The sequence below is a fragment of the Aquarana catesbeiana genome, linkage group LG08 (assembly GCF_042186555.1).
Source record: "Aquarana catesbeiana isolate 2022-GZ linkage group LG08, ASM4218655v1, whole genome shotgun sequence".
Taxonomy (NCBI): domain Eukaryota; kingdom Metazoa; phylum Chordata; class Amphibia; order Anura; family Ranidae; genus Aquarana; species Aquarana catesbeiana.
In genome coordinates, this window is record NC_133331.1 from 56,878,245 (window position 1) to 56,893,124 (window position 14,880).

At 43.1% G+C, this 14,880-nt stretch overlaps 1 protein-coding gene across 3 annotated transcripts in view; it reads left to right on the forward strand.

The window, feature by feature from the left end:
- The window catches only part of ZDHHC6 (zDHHC palmitoyltransferase 6), a 38,096-nt gene that overhangs the window by 7,588 nt on the left and 15,628 nt on the right, over window positions 1-14,880 (forward strand). For all 3 annotated transcript variants that reach the window (XM_073595885.1, XM_073595882.1, XM_073595884.1), the window contains exons 3-8: window positions 3,683-3,774; window positions 4,674-4,833; window positions 6,767-6,928; window positions 9,502-9,555; window positions 13,312-13,479; window positions 14,826-14,867. In XM_073595885.1, coding sequence (XP_073451986.1) covers window positions 3,683-3,774; window positions 4,674-4,833; window positions 6,767-6,928; window positions 9,502-9,555; window positions 13,312-13,479; window positions 14,826-14,867 — 678 coding nt within the window. The remainder of the gene's footprint in view (window positions 1-3,682; window positions 3,775-4,673; window positions 4,834-6,766; window positions 6,929-9,501; window positions 9,556-13,311; window positions 13,480-14,825; window positions 14,868-14,880) is intronic.

Genomic DNA, 14,880 nt, shown 5'->3' on the forward strand with positions numbered 1-14,880 from the left:
TTGAATTTTAAAGTATAGCTAAAGGCAAAACATTTTTTTTTCAATGTTTGGATAGGGTGGAACAGGATAAGAATTCCTTTCTGCAACAGATTGTTGTCTTTATCCCTGTTGGGGAGATTCAACCTCTCTATTTATTTATCCTGATTCTGATCATTGCCAAAATTGAAAGAGAATGGCACATTTTGAGTTGTCACCAGAACAGGAATAGAGTAGAAGTCTTCCATTGGGGAAACCAGTTTTGGTGACTTCCTGAGAATCCCTCACTTTGAAGGGATTTCCTCTTACTTCCTGTTGTGGCTATGGGACAGGAAGTGAAGGGGAATCGCCCCAATGGAACACAGATGGCAAAAAAAACCTGGCAGGGGTTATAACCCTCCCTTCTACCCAAAATGAAAAATGTTTTGCCATTTTTTAGTACTTTAATCCTTTTACTGCCAAGGACGCTGCAATAGTAGCCATGAGCTTGTCCTAAAGTTTAACAGCAGGCCTTCTCTTTAAGGTAGAAGTGATCTGGGCACTTTATCACACATATTGTGCATAGAGGATGTTGCTTCACTTGCCACCCCTCTCAAATAAATCAGCATTCCCAGAGGGAGAGGCCAATACTGGCAGCCTACATAATTTTGTTATATTATTTTAAATCAACTATGTAAAACACCACCTGCAAAAGATGACCATTAATAGCAACACTCTTGGGTCCTCCAGTTTTCACTCAATTGCAGAGCTACGGCTTCGTTCTTCAGGCAGCCTTAAAGCCCAACTCTGGTCAAATTTTTTGATCATGCCGTGGGGCTGTGCCCGCACTGCAGGGGTTAACTGTTCCTTTTGTCTAGGTGTGAACACAGAGCCTATACTCACCCGATCCTCCGGAAAACAGCCCCCCCCCCCATCTAACCGTGGACTGTTCCTGACATCTTCACGTCCAGAGCTGGTCTATAGGAGTGATGATGACGTCAGGAACATTCCACCGCGCGGGCGGGGGGGGGTTTGGTTGGCAGGAGCCACAGGAACCGGTCTTGTGCTGGGAAAATTGGAGGATTAGGCGGGTATAGCTCGGCTCTCCTTTCTCCTGGACAAAAACAAGCAGGTAACCCATACAGTGTGGACACAGCCCCACTGCATGGGAACAAAAAAATATATTGCCTGGAGTTCAGCTTTAAGTTTTAACCCAAACTATCCCACTGGGAAGCTGTCAAAGCGGACAGCCAATTATAGGCAACAGTGGTATTCCCTGCCCCCGCAGCCACACGTATGCAAGGGGCCTGTATTCATGCAGCTACAGGACAGGGAATGCCCTGGCTGCCTATGATTGGCTGTCTGCTTTAACGGATTCCCGGCAAGATAGCTTGTGTGGACTCATGTCCAAATACACCTGAGCTTATCCCTGGCCTTGAACAAAGCGAAGACTGAAGGAATGAACAGCGAAGATTATAAAAAGTCTTCCTTTTGCAGGCGTTGTATTTAAAACATTTATAAAAGTAAATGTTTCTTTTTCTTTTAAAAAAATACAATATACTTACCTGCTCTGTGCAGTGGTATACAGAGCAGCCTCATACCCCATCTTCTGGGGTCCCCTGCTGGTGCTCATGGCTCCCCCTCTTCTCGGTGTGCCACCATAGGAAACCGGTTCCTATTGTGGCACACTTGCTGGCTTGGCTGGATCCCAAGCTGCGCTGTCTACACCTATAGACACACAGACAGCGAGGCTGGGTCCCGCTTCCTTGTTAGGTTTTGACTGAGAGCCATTGGACCATGCTGCTCCCAGCAAGGCCTGTGGTGGCAGAGAGAAGAGAGCTACAGATGGGTGCAGCACTGGATCGAGATCAGCCTCTAGTAAGTATAAGAGGGGGCTATACACATAAACACTTTTTACCCTAATGCACGGAATTCATTAAATTGGTGTTCCACCCGCATAAAACCTTTTTTAAAAAGTCAGCAGCTGCAAACACTGTAGCTGCTGACTTTTTTAATAAGGACACTTACCTGTCCAGGGAGCCCGCGATGTCAGCCCCCCCCCAGGCCGATCCGTCTATCGGATCGGGTGCAGGCGCTGCCATTCTAACTAAGGGAAACCGGCAGTGGAGCCGTGTGGCTTCACTGCCCGTTTCCTGCTGCGCATGCGCGAGTCGCCCAGCGCTTTGTGACTGGCCTGCTTTCTTCCGGGACACACACAGGTCCCAGAAGACAGCGGGGGGGCTCACCACACAAAAGGATATGACGTCCTGCGCCGTGACCCGGTTGGATCGGAAGTACGCCTATGTACTTCATAAAAAGGTAGGAAGGAAAAAATATATACATTTTTAATATCCAAAAACGAGGGTGGTCTTTTGTTTAAGACCACCTCTCAAAAGTTGGTGGAACTCCGCTTTAAGGCAAATATTGTTTAGGTTTTACAACCCCTTTATTTTCTAAAAAACATGACAGAGTTGCTTTTAAGCGTGTTTGTTTTATAGTGGAACTTTAGTCAGAAAATGAAGATCCCTTCATGCTGGCCCCTTTTGCAGATATAGCTATGTAAAACATTAAAATGAAGTGCCTATATTTAAAATCCAGTAATACATGTTCTCACCTCGCTCTGCACATGCTTAGTAAGGCCCTGTTCACAACTGAGTGATTTTCTGTTTGAAGCTTGTAGCTCTAAAATGCTCAACAAGCAAAAATCCCATTCATTTGAATGGCCCATGTTCATATATGACGTTTTGTCATCTGAAGCAAAATGCCTGTCAATCAAAAAAAGTACATGAGCTTCTTTTTGGCAGATTACAAGCGTTTTGGCCCAATAGACTTCAATAAAAATGCTTTGACTTGAGCGTTTTGGAAGCATTTTCTGCTCAAATAGCAGCTCTCCACCCGTATTTTCCTCTCCTCCACCTAGTGCTTTCTATTGGCTAAACAAAAACACCTGAAGCTGTAAAACGCTTGTAATATGCTTTAACAATGCTTGTAATAAGCTGCAAAAATGCTTTAAAAAAATGACAGAAAAAAACGCTAGTAGAGCGTTACTCCTCTATTTTTGGCATTGATGAAAATCACAGCCACTAGAGGTCGATCAGCTGACAGCCTAAAGATTTTCTGAGCTTCAGCAAAATGGCAGCCTCCTGCCAAAAGAAACGAGCAATACTGGAGGCAATTTACAGCACACACTAATTTTTGTAGCATAATTATTAATATGGAATGTATGTTCCTTGCTAAAGAACATTATTTTTTATCAAGTTGTTATGGGTAAAGTTTTGCTTTATATGTATTTATTTGTATTTTCTGAGTGTGTGTCTGGTTATGTCATACATTAAAACACACTGAGTGCAGCAAGCAGGATTTCTTAAGACACACCATGCTAGAACACACAGGCCGAGATAAGCTCATTATAGGGGGGGGGGGGGGGGGGGAATTATATATTTTCATAATTTTCAAATAATTTTTGTAAAGCGTGTTCATATTGCCACATCTGTCCCTCTGCCATGATGTAAGTGGGGCAGGCTCTTGGCAGGAGTTCTACAAATATCCAAATATCTGGAGGAGTGGGCAGACTGACTTGAGTAACACCCAGATGTAATGCTGAGCCTTCATGAGCCTATTATGTGTGCCAGTTTTTTTTCTTTTTTTTTTTTTTCTGTCACGTATGTCTGTTTAAAAAAAACAAAAACAAATTAAAGTGTCTGCTTGTCTTGCTGTCTGTCTGAAGGAAAGACCTGAGGACTGCAACTTTCTCCAGTATTGCAAGGTGTGCGAGGGATACAAAGCACCACGCTCCCATCACTGCCGAAAATGTAACAGGTATGCAGAAAGGAAAAAACTCAAATTCCCCAAAGTCATTACTTCAATTTTTAAAAACAACCAGTGTAATCAAATGGATTAGGCTTGGTTTCAGCTTTCTGCAGTGTGAACTTCCTGCAGAGCTCATACTGGGATAGGGAGAAGCAGCACGAAAAGCCAATCGGCTGCTTTGACACATGTGCTAAAAAAAAAAAAAAAAACACATGCTGATAGGAGGAGAGAAAAGTGGGGTTGATTTACTAAAACTGGAGAATGCAAAATCTGGTGCAGCTCTGCTTAGAAACCAATTGGCTTCCAGGTTTTGTCAAAGCTTAATTGAACAAGCTGAAGTTGGAAGCTGATTGGTTTCTATGCAGACCTGCACCAGATTTTGCACTCTCCAGTTTTAGTAAATCAACCCTTGTGGGACAGAGATTTCACTGTCCGGTCACAGGCTATGGGAAGGACAAGACATGTAAGTGCTGCAGAGAAAAATCAGGTGTCCTGCCCTGCCAGACAGGTGGTGTGTGGCAGAGCTGTGTAAATTTCAGAATTTAATGGGAAAATGCTAATCTTTTAGCAAGTAAAACAGCTTACCTATAAATTCTAATCTGCATACTTTGTTGTATGCCTGGAGTTCAGCTTTAGGGTTCATTAATGGTAGAAACTTGCCTTGGTGAGGTGGCATGTGAGGCCTCAAGAGGGCAATCGATTGAATCTTGCCTTTCTAAAAAGGTCTACTCCACGCTTCAAATTGTAGCACGGGATTGACCGCTGTAGAGCACTTTGTTAACGTCTGACAAAGAAAACCTTTGAATAGATAGAGTTGTGTCCAGAATGCCCACTCACAGGGAGATTTATGACGATGCACGGTACTTGAAGGCTATGCTGTGATCTTTTTGTTGTGTTTTGTATCACAGGTGTGTGATGAAGATGGATCATCATTGTCCCTGGATCAATAACTGTTGTGGCCATCGCAATCACTCGTCGTTCACCCTGTTCCTGATCCTGGCCCCTTTGGGCTGTATTCATGCTTCTTACATCTTCGTCATGACTATGTACACTCAGCTCTACAACCGGGTAAGACTGACCTGAGAGGAAGATCAAATGTGGGGACAGCAATTTTACGGGCACTATAGAGAGGACAAATGTGTGACCATTGATCTGTAACAGCAGTGATCTTTATTAATCTCATGTAATGTGTCCCCTGTAGTATGTCCTTGGCCTGAAGGAACCACTATGGCATTTCCTCAGTCACCAAGCACCTCTGTAGCATGTCCTCTGTTGCCAAGAACTGCTGAAGCATGTCTTCATTCTGCAAGCACCCCTATAACATGCCCTCAGTGTAAAAGCACCCCTGTAGCATGTCCACACCCTCTATAGCATGTCCTTTTTCCTCGGGGGTGCCCCCCCAGAACCCCTGTAGCACTGCTGCACAATGCTTGTGTCAGATAGGGGAGGGAAAACCCAGAGAAGATGAAGCCAACATGGCTTAAGCTTTAAAAGAGTTGTAAACCCTCAGTTTTTCACCTTTTCTTCATTAAGGTGAAAAGCCTTCTGTGGAGCAGCTGCCCCCCAGAGCCCCTCTTTTTCTTACCTGAGCGCGATCGTTCCAGCGTCGAGGATGAGCAGAGCAGCTCCAGCCGCTGTCTTGGGTCTTCATTGGATAGACTGATAGCAGCAGGAGCCATAGGCTCCTGCTGCTGTCAATCAAATCCAGGGACACAGGGGGCGGGGCCGAGTCCTGCTGTCTGTGTCAATGGACGCAGCAGGACTCGGGAGCGCACCCACACAAGTGCCCCCATGGAATGCAGATCTAAATGGGGGCACTCGGTGAGGAGAAGCCAGGATCGCTGGCAAGGGACCCCAGAAAAGGAGGATAGGGGCCAAAACCCTTGCACAGAGCAGGTAAGTATAGGCATGCTAGTTATTAAAAAAAAAAAAAAAGAAAACAAACCTTTACAATCAAAATAACAGACACTCGTTTAAAAAAAAAAAGTGCTCCCCTAACACCAAGGAAATTCTTGCTCAGTCGTGTAGGAGGTGCTGCATCACCAACCTCTGTGCTTGCAGCCATCCCTCCAAACATAATGGTGTCACAGTGGTCTCTAGGGGATCTCCAGTATTCCAAAGGGTCAACTACTTATAGCATGTATAGCAGGTATCAGCCTCTTGCAGTCCTGGTACAGCAGAGCTCAAACTAGGAGAGGGGAATGCAATTCAAGGAGTCAGACACTTGTGCTGCAGCATTTATGTGGTAACAAGGGATGAGCTAATAGGAGGAGAGAGCAGAGTGACAGAGATGAGCTTAGCAGTCTGCTGCTTCTCCTTTTACTGTCCAGTCAAAGGTTTGGGGAGGGAAGATACCGGTAAGTGTTGCTTAGAGAAAAATGGGGTATACTGCCCACTGGACAGGGCTGTGCTTTATGACGGAGCCTTGTAATTCTCAAGACTGGAAGGACAGAAATACCAATCCGTTAGCAGATAAATCGGCTCCTATACATTATATGCATTTAGATATTTGCCTGGAACTCAGCTTTAATATCATTGTAGGAATACTTGCTGTGTTAATTATAGGCCATAAATCACTTTTCTGTTTGGCATTTTAATGTAGAAATGCACTTTAAAATAAAATGCTTTTTTTTTTTTTCCCCTCCCACTCCCCCTTCACAGACACCTAATTACCTCCATCCGACAGACATGGTTCTACTGCTTGTTCACTTTGCAAGTCTTCACTGTCCTGGCCACACCCACATATTTGTTCAGCATGAACTTCTATGGGGCTGTGTCTCGAGGCTGAAGATGGTTCTGTAGAAGTCTATGGGTCTGTAATGAGTAGGCGCTGCCAGGACATTGAAGACTTTCACTGCTTGATATAAGCAAACATCAGAACCATTGGCTATCAGATTACGTAAGTTTGCATCTGTGGTGGGTGAGGTTAGGTCCAGGGAAGGGGGCAAAAAGACGAATGTGGTCTGTTTTTAAAGTGCATTTATCCTTTTTTTTTCCCCAGATATCATTCGGTTGGAACTCTGTAAAGATCGATATGAGTGTTTCGCGGCGGGAGCCGGCTCCCATCGTACCTTTTGGTATTTCTGCCTTTGCAGTGACACTCTTTGCCTTAGGACTGGCGCTCGGTACTACCATTGCGGTTGGGATGCTCTTTTGCATCCAGGTAGGTCCTGGGGGGTAGGTACTTAGGGATTGCATGTCTGCTAGTTTTCTCAGTAATCATCTATGCATCATGCAAATTAACACATTTTGGGTAGATGTTTTTTTGCACTAGATCTTTTAAAGTGGCATAAGGTGAAGCAAAATGATTTGTAGCTGTGTGCACCTCAGGCATCTGTTCATTTTGAAGGTAAATTTGGTGAAAGAAAATATTTTTATTCTTTTATATTAGGGATGTACTGATGCCGTTTTTTTACTGGCGACTACTGATACTTTCAGTCAAGTACTCACCGATGCGGTGTACCATTACTTTTGTGGTGCGATTTGAGCCCATACAAAATGAATGGTCTCAGATCGCACTGCAAAGAATCTCATGCAATTTGAACAGGAATGTGATGCGATTCCTGTCTGAATTGTGTGCGGTTTCCCTACCCGTTCCTGTGTAAACACAGGCTCAAATCACTGTGACAAGCCTGGGTTCACACATGAGCAGTGCAGGTAGCCACATATATTTCGGACAGGAATTGCACTGCATTCCTGTTCAAATGCGATTCTTTGCCGTACGATCTAAGCCCATTCATTTTGTATGGGCTCAAATCGCACTGCAAAGGTATGGGGTATCGGAGCCTTTGCATGAGTACTTATGCAATTACTTGGTATCGGCACCAATACCAAAATCCGTTCATGCCTACTTCAAATAATTCAGGGATATGCAATTAGCGGACCTCCAGCTGTTGTAGAACTACAAGTCCCATGAAGCATAGCAAGACTCTGACAGCCACAAGCATGACACCCAGAGGCAGAGGCATGATGGGACTTGTAGTTTTGCAACAGCTGAAGGTCCGCTAATTACATATCCCTGAAATAATTGTTTGAATGCATTCAAATTTCATCTTGGTTATCTTTTAATTTTATATGTCCTTTATCTGCTCCAATTGACATCTTTGCAATACATGCACATTTCCCTATATTTTGCCTCTTTGAACCTGCTGCAAGTGCAGAAAAATAATTCGGAACTCCAGCTTTCCCTTCTTCAGTCTTGCACAATTGTACAGGCTCCTCTCCTGTACTGAATTTGCTTCCACAGAAAAGTTCAAACACCCCAGCACTCAGACTGTTATACATCCAAAGGTGTCACAACCCATAATGCTTCATCCAATGCAGCCCTTCTCAGACCAAAGATCTTTTGGAGAACTGTTAAAACACACAGGAGAGCGCGAATGCCAAATGCATTACCACCACCAATGTTTATCCAAAAGACAAAGACATACTCACAAACATAGAGGAAGAGGCATATCAAATCACAACTCCAGCCATAAGACAATGTCATCTGACTATGTATGCCAAAGTTGGAAGCTAACACATTTCGGGAGGACATACCCCCTTTTTCTTGAGCTGCGAAGAAGGGGGTACGTCCCTTGAAATGCGTTGGCCTTCCAACTTTGGCATACATGGTCAAATTACATTGCCTTATGGCTGAAGTTGTGATTTTGAAACGCCTGTTCCTCTTTATGTTTTGTATGGTTTTTTTTCTATTGCATCTAAACATTGGTGGTGGTAATGCACTAGGCATTTGTGCCCTGCTGTGTGTTTTTACTGATTTTGCTTATTCTGATTTCACTGCACACTCTGAGGTTCACACAATGTGCTGCAGGCATTCAGATAGAGCCCTCATTTCCTAGCTGGATGTCCACCAGCCATCATCTAGCCTTTCCCTCCCCATCCAGTCTGTCCCTGGACCGCCCCTATCATTCATTTGATTTTTAGTTCTTTCCATCATGGAGGCTCAGTGTCACATGTGCATGTTATCTAGGGCAATTAGGAATGCTCATTCCTCCAGACTGACGTCCACCCATCAAGACATTTTGATATTTGCATAACTCCTCCCAAGAGCCAGCCCCCACTGCTTGCATCAAAACTGAGGGCCCTTGAGAGGAGTACTGTGGCAGGGTGCTATGAAGTTTTTAGGAAGCTCTGTACAGTATCCTGTGGGCCCCTCCCACCAGCCATGATCTGCCTGAATTGCATTGAGAAGCACAGAGACCTTAATGACATCACTGGATCTTAAAAGACTGGTTTTATAGTCTAAATTTCATTAGCATGTGTATGAGGGAGGAAATATCAGCGCATCTTTAATTAAACAGATCATCTGAGTTTTGCTGTTCTGGATGCAACTGCGTTGTTGTCCACTTTGTTGCTATTTAAACATGTCACACAATAGTGAACAAAAACATGTCATTAGATTGCATTACACACACATTCTTCCCGGCGCTGTTTTATGACTGGCTCGATTTGTAATTGTAGGTTTTATTATGGCACAACTGATTTGTTTTCTTTTTTTCTTCTAAATTCCGCTTACATAATATACAAAAGAAAGCAGTCATGCTGAGAAGATTGTACGCATCGCGCACAAAGCCGCACGTCTACCCGGATGCATTAGGCTCTCGCCGGGTGGGCATTGTGCGTGTGGCTGACTGACGGTCCGTCAAAACACATTTTTGGGCTATAATGAACAGTAAATTGTGATGCACACTGTGCGTCCAGCCGTTCTGATTTGTTATTTCTCCTCTGTTCAAGATGAAAGTGATTTTGCGGAATAAAACCTCCATTGAAGCGTGGATAGAAGAGAAGGTATGTGTGTGTCTGTTGTCAGCGTTCCACCTCTGTAAACCTGTGATAAGTGGCTCCTGTCCCTCTGTAATGTGCTTTGGAGACCTGTAAGGAAAATCACAGTTGTCATAGTTTATTCCTATTTCACCGAGTGCTTAAATCAAAGCCATGCTTGGCATTATGCAGTACGAAACCTTGGCTGATAAACATGCTGATAGACTTCCGCTTTATGGAGGTTTGCAATTCAATCTAGCCAGATTCTGAAATTGAATAAACGTTATATATTATGTACGGTATATTTATGTGTGTGTATATATGTATAATATTACAGTATCTCACAAAAGTGAGTACACCCCTCACATTTTTGTAAATATTTTATTATATCTTTTCATGTGACAACACTGAAGAAATGACACTTTGCTACAATGTAAAGTAGTGAGTGTACAGCTTGTATAACAGTCTAAATTTGCTGTCCCCTCAAAATAACTCAACACACAGCCATTCATTTCTAAACCTTTGGCAACAAAAGAGAGTACACCCCTAAGTGAAACTGTCCAAATTGGGCCCAATTATCCATTTTCCCTCCCCCGGTGTCATGTGACTTGTTAGTGTTACAAGGTCTCAGGTGTGAATGGGGAGCAGGTGTGTTAAATTTGGTGTCATTGCTCTCACTCATACTGGTCACTGGAAGTTCAACATGGCACGTCATGGCAAAGAACTCTCTGAGGATCTGAAAAAAAAGAATTGTTGCTCTACATAAAGATAGCCTAGGCTATAAGAAGATTGCCAAGACCCTGAAACTGAGCTGCAGCACGGTGGTCAAGACCATACAGCGGTTTACCAGGACAGGTTCCAATCAGAACAGGCCTTGCCATTGTTGATGAAATAAGTTGAATACACGTGCTCAGTGTCATTTCCAGAGGTTGTCTTTGGAAAATAGATGTATGAATGCTGCCAGCATTGCTGCAGAGGTTGAAAGGGGGGGGGGGCTCAGCCTGTCAGTGCTCAGACCATACGCCGCACACTTATCAAATTGATCTGCATGGCTGTTGTCCCAGAAGATGATGCACAAGAAAGCCTGCAAACAGTTTGCTGAAGACAAGCAGACTAAGGACATGGATTACTGGAACCATGTCCTGTGGTCTGATGAGACCAAGATAAACTTATTTGGTTCAGATGGTGTCAAGTGTGTGTGGCGGCAACCAGGTAAGGAGTACAAAGACAAGTGTGTCTTGCCTACAGTCAAGCATGGTGGTGGGAGTGTCATGGTCTGGGGCTGCATGAGTGCTGCCGGCACTGGGGAGCTACAGTTCATTGAGGGAACCATGAATGCCAACATGTACTGTGACATATTGAAGCAGAGCATGATGCCCTCCCTTCGGAGACTGGGCCACACGGCAATATTCCAACATAACGGCCCCAAACACGCCTCCAAGACGATCACTGCCTTGCTAAAGAAGCTGAGGGTAAAGGTGATGGACTGGCCAAGCATGTCTCCAGACCTAAACCCTATTGAGCATCTGTGGGGCTTCCTCAAACGGAGGGCGAAGGAGCGCAAGGTCTCTAACATCCACCAGCTCTGTGATGTCATCATGGAGGAGTGGAAGAGGACTCCAGTGGCAACCCGTGAAGCTCTGGTGAACTCCATGCCCAAGAGGGTTAAGGCAGTGCTGGAAAATAATGGTGGCCACACAAAATATTGACACTTTGGGCCCAATTTGGACATTTTCACTTAGGGGTGTACTCACTTTTGTTGACAGCAGTTTAGACATTAATGGCTGTATGTTGAGTTATTTTGAGGGGACAGCAAATTTACACTGTTATACAAGCTGTACACTCACTACTTTACATTGTACCAAAGTGTCATTTCTTCAGTGTTGTCACATGAAAAGATATAATAAAATAGTTACAAAATGTAAGGGGTGTACTAACTTTTGTGAGATACTGTGTGTGTGTGTGTGTGTGTGTGTGTGTGTATATATATATATATATATATATATATATATATATATATATATATATATATATATATATATATATATATATATATATATATATATATATATACACACACACACAATTCTTTATTTTAGTTGCTTTCTTTTTTTCTATACTAGTCTTTTTTAGTGGATAATTATTTGATCCCCTGCTGATTTTGTAAGTTTGCCCACTTACAAAAAAATTAAGTTTCTATAATTTTTATCATAGGTGTATTTTAAATGATAGAGACAGAATATCAACCAAAAATCCTGAAAAAACACGATACAAATGTTCTAAATTGAGTTGCAGTACAGTGAATAAAAAAAGTATTTGATCCTCCACCAAACAAAAAATAATTCTGGCTCCCACAGACAGTACTACAGTACTTCTTTTGGGTGACAGGCATACCACTATTCTGTTTGCAGGTCAGAAGATGACAATTGCAGCAAAATCGCGCCATGATTGGAGTGCCATTGGAAGTGACGGTGATCTAAAGGGTGTCCCGTGATTTGCAGTGATTCAGGATTGCAGGCAGAATTGTAGTGATCTGGGATGCCTAGATGTGAACGCAGCCTAAGGCTGCGTTCACACCTGAGCATTTCAAAGTTGCGTGTTTTTGCTGCAATTTGTACCGCGATTTAGTACAGGTCACCAATGTAAAAAGCAGACAAACGCCTGTAATCTGCCCCAAAGTAGCTCATGTTCTTTTTTGAGCTTAAGGCGTTTTTCAGGTGTTTTTGCTTCAGGTGACAAAATGCTCAAATGTCAACAGTGCCATTGAAATGAATGGGATTTTGCTTGTTGGGCATTTCTCAGGCATTTTACGAACGTTTTATGAGCTGAAAACGCTCAGGTGTGAATGCAGCCTAAAGGTTCAATTTTTATTTAAATTTTTTTTGTAAATAATAAACATGTTATACAATTACTGGCTCTGTTTAATGGTTTTTGCATAGAGCAGCCCCGATGCTCTTCTTTTTGGGTCCCCTACGAGCAGTCCTGCTTCCAATTTGCCATCTGTGCAGGTGTATGGCCCCGAACGTCTGTGTTTATGGCTGTGCACCCGCACAGATGTCACATTTAAGAGCAGTGATGGTGTCTGCATCTGCTGCATCCCAATTCACATGAATGGGACTGCCTGCACAGGATGCATGGAACACAAGTGCATCCCTGTGCAGGTAAACACAGCCCTCGTATGGCATAGGCTGTAGTACACCCATGGGAATGAGGCCTTCAACAAAGTGCTTTTATCCTGCCTTCTCCCTTGCCCTTAGCACAAACGATCCCTGCTTCCCCCTCCAAAGATGCATGCTCACCTCGATCCAACGGCCACAGTTTCCGGTGTTTGGCCAAGCCTGTGCATTACTGCAATACTTTTCTAAAGGGCTGTATCCTGAAGTCGGAGATGGTCCAACAGAAGTGTATGGGGCTGTAATGCTCAGGCACCACAAGGTCATCGGCTGGAGGTAAGTATACATCTATAGTGGTGGGTGAGTGAGTTGGGATAGGTTAGGTCAGAACATCGGGGGTCAAAAGGATAAATGCACTAACCTTTAAAATCTGCAGCTTTCATTACATGAAAGTACTGATTCAAAAATCTCCTGTTGTAGGGTGACAATGCTTTGTCCCTGTCTCTCAAATTTGCTCCTGTGTTGTCGTCATGTCATCCAATGGAGACTTCAAGCGTCCCTTTTCAACATGCATAACAAGTTTATTAGTGGAGTTTGTAGCATCTTTTCTTTTTAAGCAATAGCTATTAGTTATTTGGAATCTTTTGACCAGGTTGTACTTTGTGTGCAGGCTAAGGACAGAATACAGTATTACCAGACTGGAGAGAAATTTGTTTTCCCCTACGACCTGGGCAGCCGATGGCGGAACTTCCGCCAGGTCTTTACCTGGTCCGGCTCTCCGAAGGGGGACGGCGTAGTGTGGTCACTGCAGGATGGCTGTCGTCCATACGATTTGACGGTAAGGGCTAATTTGTAATTTGTACAAACTTTTCTGTGCCACTAGCACAGCAAGATACCAGGATGATTCATTTCATTCGGATTATATCTGTCCCTCCTCTGTTTACTGCTGGCATTAGGTAATCATCTGTGCATTCTTTTACATGTGTTGGTAAAAAAATCTCTTCCTTTTATAAAGCTTAAAGTGAATCTGTCATTGTTTTAAAAATGAGTTTGGAAAATGTAATAAATAACCTCCGTTTTTTTAACTTTCTATTTAAATGCCTATTATTTATAGCGTATGACTGTGGGTGGGGCATTAGAGTGTAAGCTCCTGTGGTGCAGAGACTGATTTGACTTGCTCAGTATTCCCTGTACAGCACTGTGGTATATGTCAGAGCTATATAAATGTATTCTAAAAATCATAATGTGTGGCTGTGGTGGAACATTAAAATGTAATCTCCTCCTGATGCAGAGACTGATGTGACAGTCGCAGTGTTCTCTGTACTGCACTACAGAATATGTCAGAGCTATATACATTTTTTTTTTTAATTCTTTCTATATATTATCATTATATATAACTGTATTCTAACAATAATAATGTGTGCTTGTGGTGGAACATTAGAGTGTAAGCTCTTCTGGTGCAGAAACCTGATGTGACTGGTTCAGTGTTCTCTGTACAGCGCTACAGAATATGCCAGAGCTATATCGGTGTATTCTAATAATGTGTGGCTGGGGTGGAACATTAGATTGTAAGGTCCTTGAGGGCAGGGACTGATGTGAATGTACAATGTATGTGTTAGGAACCCCTAAAAAAAAAAAAACTATAGCGGCTTTTACAACCACTTTAAGAAGAGGAAGCACCTCTGGTGCAAATAGTATGAATGGTTCTGCATTTTGCACATTACAGCAGTAAATTTCAAAGACCGCTAAATACTGTAACTAAGAAATTAGACTGCATAGCATGACATATCAGAGCCGTGTATTCTCCATGTTCCTGCATTGAATGCTTCTCTCAGGACTCTGTGATCAGGTTGCAGAAGATTGACTTCTGGATGTCAGACAAAAATGTATTGTAGGGTCCATTAACACCAGTGTGTTTTAGGTGCAGTGTGGTATAAATATGTCCTTGCGTGCTTCATCTTTGATGCACTTCTTTTCAAACTGTGCATAGAGTTCAATGGTAACATGTGCTAAACACACCTTAAAACCACAAGGTTCATAAAAAGTACCACACCTACTGCAAAGGTGTGAACTTGCTCTTATGCTTTACAGCTAAGCCACAGTAGACCTACTTATCAAGATTTAATTCTTAAAAACTTTTGTACATACAAAGTGACTCATTTCTGTGCCTTTTTGTTTTACCAGGTGGAGCAGCTTAAACAGAAAGCTGATAAAAGAGTGCGCAGTGTGAGTATAGCGT